Raw genomic sequence first — 7,783 nt, forward strand, 5'->3', positions numbered from 1 at the left:
CCGAGCCATCGGCTCGATGTCGAAGACCCCGAGCCAGTCGGCCGGGTGTATATTATCCGGGCAATCGGCTCGATGTCGAAGACCCCGAGCCAGTCGGTCGGGAGTATATTATCCGAGTCATCGGCTCTTTGTCGAAGACCCCATGCCGATCAGCCGGGCGTATATTATCCAAGCCATCGGCTCGATGTCGAAGACCCTGAGCCGATTGGCCGGGCGTATATTATCCGAGCCATCGGCTATGTTGAAGACCTCGAGCTGATCGGCTGGGCGTATATTATCCGAGCAATTGGCTCGATGTCGAAGACCCCGTGCCGATCGGCCGGGCGTATATTATCCGAGCCACTGGCTCGATATCGAAGACCCCGTGCCGATCGGTCGGGCATATATTATCTGAGTTGCAAGCTCATTGTTGAAGACCGTCGAGCGGCGACGTTAAACTCCAGAGTCGAACCGGCGACTATAAAAACACTGTCTTGAAGACCGTCGAGCAGCGACGTTAAACTCCAGAGTCGAACCGGCGACTATAAAAATCCCGGCTTGAAGTCCGTCGAGCGGCGACGTTAAACTCCAGAGTCGAACCGGTGACTATAAAAACCCCGGCTTGAAGACCGTCGAGCGGTGACGTTAAACTCCAGAGTCGAACTGGTGACTGTAAAAACCCCGGCTTGAAGGTCGTCGAGCGGCGACGTTGAACTCCAGAGTCGAACTGGCAACTATAAAAACCCCGTCTTGAAGACCGTCGAGCGGCGACGTTAAACTCCAGAGTCAAACCGGTGACTATAAAAACGCCAGCTTGAAGACCGTCGAGCGGCGACGTTAAACTCCAGAGTCGAACCAGTGACTATAAAAACCCCGACTTGAAAACCGTAGCGATTGTCACTATCATATATTCTATCTCCCCCATTCGGGGTCGAGTGGTCTTCACTGGTCTCAGACCAGCTTATCAGATATTCTATCTCCCCCGTTCGGGGTCGAGCGATTGTCATCTCATATATTTTATATCCCCCGTTCGGAGTCGAGCGATTGTCATCTCATATATTTTATCTCCCCCGTTCGGGGTCGAGTGGTCTTCACTGGTCTCAGACCAGCTTATCAGATATTCTATCTCCCCCGTTCGGGGTCGAGCGATTGTCACCATCATATATTCTATCTCCCCTGTTCGGGGTCGAGTGGTCTTCACTGGTCTCAAACCAGCTCAGCAGATATTCTACCTCCTCCGTTCGGGGTTGAGCAGTCTTCATTGGTTTCGGACCAATCTTATCAGATACTCTATCTGCCCTATTCAGGGTCGAGCGTTCTTCACTGATCTCGGACCAGCTTCAGATATTCTTTCTCCCCCGTTCAGCTCACTACTTTCACTTTCATGCGCCTTCGATTCACGAGCTACACTCCAGTTCGGTGCACGTGCGATGCATCCGTTCGGCTCACGACTTTTTGTCTCCGTTCGCGTTCGATTTCACGGGCTTTACTCCCGCTTAGTTTTCGAGCTCCACTTCGGCCTGGCACTGCTCCGCCGCTCGTTCAGTATTTGCCTATGCGCTCACTTGGTGTTCGACCGAGAGTTTGCTTGGTAGTCACTCGGCACTATTTTTCGTCGCTCGGATGACACTTTGATAGCAACCTGATCCTTAGCCTGATTATCCACCTAGCCACGTGCTTGCTTCGCTCGACATCATTGTGGTCGTTTGGTCGGCATTTTACGGTCACCATGTCGATATTTCGAGATTGCCTGATCACATTTCATTCATTCGGCCGACGTTTTTCGGGGCTCAACTTCCATCCTTCCGATCACCCGGTCGGCATCTTTGCGGTTGCGCGCTCGATATTATCCTCTTGCCGTCTATCCACCCGATCGACATTCTTTTGATCGCCCGATCGGCATCTTCGTGGTCGCACGCTCGGCATCGCTCGTCCGCTCAGTCTACTCGCGGTCCTGCGTGTCGCTCGGTCTATTATCATTTTACTCGCCGCTCGCTCGACACTACTTGAGTCACTTGCTCAGCATCACCACATCTACTCATTCGACCTGATAAGATGAGCCCAGTGATCTGATTTCGCGTCTGGTAGCAATTTTGTTTTGGGCTTGGTCTAGTCAGTCGGACTTACGTCTCCTTCGACTAGACTTGAAGGGGAAGCTTATGATGCGGATATAGTGTATGGCATAGGAGGGATTAGGGAAGAAGGGAAGGATAGTTTTGTCATTTTATTTGGTGAGGGTTTTGTGCTCATAAAGGGCACTGTTCACATGCAGCAAAGGGGGGTATTTTGGTGTGTGGAATCACCACCAGGAGGAACAAGGCTTTCTTCCTCCATCCTCCGCTCCTCACCGGAGCTGACGCCGGCCGCCGACCGATACCTCTTCTCCTCTCCCCCTCGTGACGCCACCGTTGAGCAGATTCGCCACTACTGCTCTTTTCCTTCCTTCTCGCGACGCCGGTCATAGCGTCTCCCTTTCCTTCTTCCTCCATGCTTATGTCGTCGCCGGTCAGATCGACGTCGGCAGCCAGCGGAGGCTTCCCCTTCTGTAGCTAAGGGGAACCCAAGGAGGGAGGCGCGTTTTCCTCTAGGCCGCCAAGCACAGGAGGGGTTATGGTCACCTCTCCTCTCCTCTCATCCTCTCGCCGACAGAGATCTCCAGTCGCCGCTACCCCTCTCCTGCACAGCCTCCACGTGCTGTGGCCTCCACCACCAGCGAATGCCTCAGCCAGCAGGCGTTGATTTCAGCAGGCACCGCTGACTCCGCACCCAGCGGGGGCGGCTGCCTTCGGCGAGCATCGTGCTCCCTCCAGCAGCTACCAGTGCTTCCCGTCACTACTGCCGCCTCCAGCGGCCGTAGATATGGCCACAGGCGCCTCCAGCAGCTGCTGGCATCGCCCACTAGTGGGCGCCGCCTCTGGCGTTCGCCGCCGTCTGAAGGCTCAGGTTTGTCTACGTTGGCCCTCGAGTCAAGATAGTGTTCGACCTGAGAGCCGGTGTGATTCTGGCCATCAAGCCGCTATATTTTACTTTATGCATTGTTATTGTGATTGGGGGTTATTGGTCTCATCCGGCCTTCGTGTCGTGTTCCGGCCTGTGAGCCATATTGGTATTCCGGCTTACGTGCCGCCTTTGGGACTCATGCCGCGCCGGATTCCACATCGTTACCTTCCAATCTGGTTCCTCGGTTGACTCACATCCATCTGCTTGTTAGAGCCGCGACGACTCTGTCAGCATCGCGATCAGCTCACCCATCCATCCTAGGGGGCCCCCCCCCCCCCCCCCCGGGGTCAGGGTACGTTCCTATACTCATATCTCATTTACGTTATTATTCTACTATTCATTTATTCGACTGCTTATGCATTATTGGAATCCGTCTCGAGCATCGGGGTACCAGAAACCGGGGCAACCCAGTCGATGGCTACAGGTACTGTTGACCAGAGGATTCTGGGCGACTTGGTCAACATAGGAGACAGCTCATCAGTCGAGTCATGGGAATGCGGTCAACCTTCCAGACACGACATACCAGCAGGTCCGTCTTCTCAGCTTCCCGACAAGAACAAACAACCATTTCAGGTGCTGTGAATTTTTAAAATTACAAGAAGTCCGAATATATTCTCCATTACTATTTTTGGCATTCCTAGTGGTGGTTCAAAGATTTAAAATAATATATTAAAAATAAATAAATTCTTTTTTTTCTCAAATCTATTATGGAAGATCAGATCCACATTGAATCTAATATCTCCCATATCAAGCCCAATAAAAAGGAAAAATTAAATTGAGAATTTTTTAGCCAACAGAGCTACATATATAGCTGGTAGGATGATATATAATGAACGCTGCCCCAAAACAAGCTGAGAATGTTGCCCGAGGCTCCTTGACAGATTGATGAAGCCATAGCACGGCAATTGCAAGAGGAAGAGATCATACTTTTTGTGCTTCTTTACATTCAGATCAAATTCAGCAAACCCATGTACGTAAATATTCTAGTTGTCATGTTTTGCTTGAGCTTAAAAATTTTCCATGGTTGGAAAGAGGGATGCTATCAAGCCTTATGCTTATGCTTTTTGTCTGAATTCATCCGGTTCAGTAAACTCCGTGCCTATGTTTTTTGTCACCTGACGAAATTTGTTCTTAGGCAAGAACAATATTTTTAGTTGCTGACCTATATTGACACCCAATATTTTTGTTGGATCGTGTAAATTTAAATTTAGTTACTTCTCCCACTTTGTCCCTGAAAATTTTCTTCAAGAGCAAAACCTGTATCATATTTTGTAATTAACTTTTATCATCTGCATATCCATTTGTCTTCAGTAAAACGTAGAAAATTCATACTAATGAAATTCGTTATTAGCATTTCACATGACATGTCTTTCGGATTAAGCCAATTTGATTATAATGTTCAAGAAAATAAATTGAATGCAGATATATTTAATGCAAGCTTAAGAGTGTAATTGAAATATCTAATTTGATCAGTTCCTTTAAATTTAAGTTAAAATTTGGTGTGAAGATAGAGGAGTACAATTATCTACTTGCTAATAGTATGAAAGGGAGTCTTGATATAATGATGAAATTGTTGCTTTCTGATTTAAATACCAGGAGTTCGAGTCCTATAAACGATATCAGAAAAGAGAAAAAACAATGATGCGATTGTCCAAAAGAAAAGACCAGTTAATTATTTGATAGAAAGCTTTGCCAATTTAATGTGACATCAATGCTATTATCTCCCTTTTTTGGTTTTTCATGTTCAGCTTATCACTTCTTAATCCTCTTTAAGGTCCAAAAATTTTAACCAGTGAAGGCGTCAAGAGCCTCAGGCAACATTCTCACCTTACTGTAGGCAACATTCATCATGCTTAAAAAAAATTTCTATTTTCTTTCTTAGTTTTTTCGTTTCTATTGTGGTTGATATCTCCTCATATAAAGTCTGACTTGATATAAAGAGATATCAGACCCAATAACAAAAATAGAAAATTTTTTTAACCAACATAGTTACATACACGGTAGGATGAATCATGATGAGATATCAAACCCATAATAAGTCTGAGAAAAAAAATTATTTTTTTTAAAGACATCAATCACCTCTAGGAACTTCTTGTCATTTTAAATAGTTGTAATCTAAAGTTTTTAGGTCAATTAATGAATTTTAGTCGATTTCAATCGAAACTCACTGATCGATCTAGAAATATCAAATTGTAATTATTTCAGATTCTGTAAATTTTTAAAATTATAAGGAGTAAAAATATATTTTTCATTGTTATTTTTTTTGTTATTTTTAGTTTAACTAGTGATATAAAGAGCTTTTGAAAAAAAATTAATTAGTATTGAATAAAATAAAATAAATGACAGTAAATGAAGAAAGTGATTAAATTATTTTCCACGAGAGTGGAGAGAGAGGTTCAATGTAGAGATAATTGTTAGAAGGGATAAAATAGAAAGGTTAAATTTACTAATACACCCTTTAATAATTATAAAATGTGATATATTTTTTGAGCAATGCAAAAAGTTAGATACTCGTTTTAGTAAATTACCGAATATTCGATATTACAAGCCACAAGTTATACAAATGACAGTACTGAATCCACTGCTGCACCTCACAACCACAACTAACTACTTTGCTGTCTTCCATAACATTAATCAATCATACTAACATATAAGAATGAAGCCTTTTAAATAAACTAATTCCACTTTCCCCCGTGATGCATGTTTGATCATTTAACACTTTAACCTCCAAGCTTCTAAAATGGTAATTTGAATCCGCTTAATTTTCCTCGCGAAAGCAAATTAAAATATTCTAGAACTTAAGGGTCAAATGATAAATATGAAAACTTCACGAGGAACTGGGTTTTTCTTCATCGTGCTCTTGCAGGTGGACAAAAGGTAATGAGATATCTTGACGCCCTGCACATGTTCAAGCTGGAAGCGTCGTCGTAGGCGAAACTATACGCGCGGGGGCAGATGGCCTTGAAGAGGTGGGAGAATAGCGTGGGCTTGCAGATTGCCGGCGACGCGTAGTCCCCACGGCAGCAGTACTTGTCCGCCCCCAGCGCGAGGCAGGCACTCTTGCACCCCACCGCCCTCCCACCCTGCCCCTTCACCTCGAACTTGCTGGGGCAGCAGGCGTTCAGATCCACCTCGCACCCTGCAACTCCGCACCCTACTCCACCTCCCACCGGAGCCACCGTCACCGGCAGGTTGAACCCGTCCACCAGGCTCACGTCGTAGTAGTGAAGGGGGGAACGGTCGGTGCCGAAGGTCACCTCCACCACCGTTGCCGGAGGCGCCCCGCCCGAGCCCCTGCACTGCAGCACCCCTCCACAGTCGCCCGTTTCGCAGCGCCCTCGGCCGAGGCCGTCGAAGCCGCAGCCTTGGCGGCCCCAGATCCTCCCCGACCACTTGTTCGGCACCTCGAAGACCGCTTCCTCGCCGACTGCCAGGTGGAAGCCGCCGTTCTCAGGCGATGGGTGTCCGGCGCTGCCGAGGACGCCCGGCCACACGCTGTAGTTGCAGTTGTTCACCAGGATCAGCTGGATTCCATCTAAAACAAAGCAAGAATTAAAACAGGAATGATTAGGAGCAACGAGGTCGCAATTCATGATTAATGGTCGATGAAATACCCAGCGTACACGCATGAAGTTCGATGTGCTATTCACCTGAGAATGCGATTGGAATGAGGAGGCAGAGGAGGAAAAGCTGCCTGGTGGATGAAGAAGCAGGCATTCTACTCTGCACTTACCGATATCTTTGTGGGATGTGATTAACTCTTCCCCGGATTCAATTAAGTAGTGGATAGGGTGGTGGAGTGGGAAGAGTGCCGGCCTTTGATTTCGTCGCCGTCGAGCAGCGTGGCAACTGCTAATGAGCGGTTTAAAGGGTGAACATGGAAACCGCAGGTACCATAATCAGTGCCAATCCTACATGCTTTACTTTCTTTTCCTTTTTTTTTTTTTAAACCCTTTTCCTTTTCCTTTTCCTTTTCCGTTTTCTTTTATATATAAGCATACCTTACTTGCTGTTGGGTTTTCTTCAAGTGTACTTATACTTAGCCAAAAGCCTTTTTTTTTAAAAAAAAAAAACTAATTAGTGTAGTTCTCCTGTTTGGCATATCAAAGTTGTACTTTTATCGGTACATAATTCATATAACATTGAGTTATTCCTACATAACATAGTGTTCACTTAGCTAGAGTATGATAATTTAATTAAAATAAGATAATAGATTAATTTTTAATAAATATATATCCTTAGAAATTTTGTTTTCTCATTCTTTAATCATTTGATGGTAGATTATACTTTGATCATGTAATTTATCTCCTTTTATCTAATTTAGGGATGGATTATAAGAATCATATAACATGATCTCACCATCTTTTGCTAAAAATTTAACATTGAGTGTATTCGGAGGAGAAGAAATAGGAGAGAATTAGCAATTCGTGGGAAGCCAAATATTGGAAATGGATACGGATGCCTATGCCAGGTATACATGAATCCATTTAGAATATGAAAAAGAAGTTATTTGATTGAGTAGCACAATATTTACTACTTGTCTCTATTGGTACCATCGAGCCCAAAACATACGATGGAAATGTGATTTTAATATTTGGACAATTAGGAAGATAATTTTTAATCTTATATTGGATGTCAAGTACTGTCTACGAAAAAAATAGATGCCATGTGTTGAAATTTTCGTTCTCTTTTATAGTTAGACAATTAACTGTTTAGATGAGTTAGACAAATAATTTAATTTACATATGTTCTTTGATCTAATTTGTGTGTGAAGTCGTGCAAGATGTACCATGTATATAGTTGA

At 44.8% G+C, this 7,783-nt stretch overlaps 1 protein-coding gene across 1 annotated transcript; it reads right to left on the reverse strand.

Annotated features, from left to right (window-relative positions):
• Positions 1 to 5,488: 5,488 nt before the first annotated feature.
• LOC122005626 (thaumatin-like protein) lies at positions 5,489 to 6,870 on the reverse strand. Its single transcript, XM_042560741.1, has 2 exons — positions 6,630 to 6,870; positions 5,489 to 6,514 (listed from the first exon to the last, which is right to left on the reverse strand). Exons 1-2 carry the CDS (start codon positions 6,694 to 6,696, stop codon positions 5,829 to 5,831), a joined length of 753 nt encoding a protein of 250 aa, XP_042416675.1. The 5' UTR covers positions 6,697 to 6,870; the 3' UTR covers positions 5,489 to 5,828.
• Positions 6,871 to 7,783: the final 913 nt, after the last annotated feature.

The sequence above is a fragment of the Zingiber officinale genome, chromosome 1A, assembly GCF_018446385.1.
Source record: "Zingiber officinale cultivar Zhangliang chromosome 1A, Zo_v1.1, whole genome shotgun sequence".
Lineage (NCBI taxonomy): Eukaryota > Viridiplantae > Streptophyta > Magnoliopsida > Zingiberales > Zingiberaceae > Zingiber > Zingiber officinale.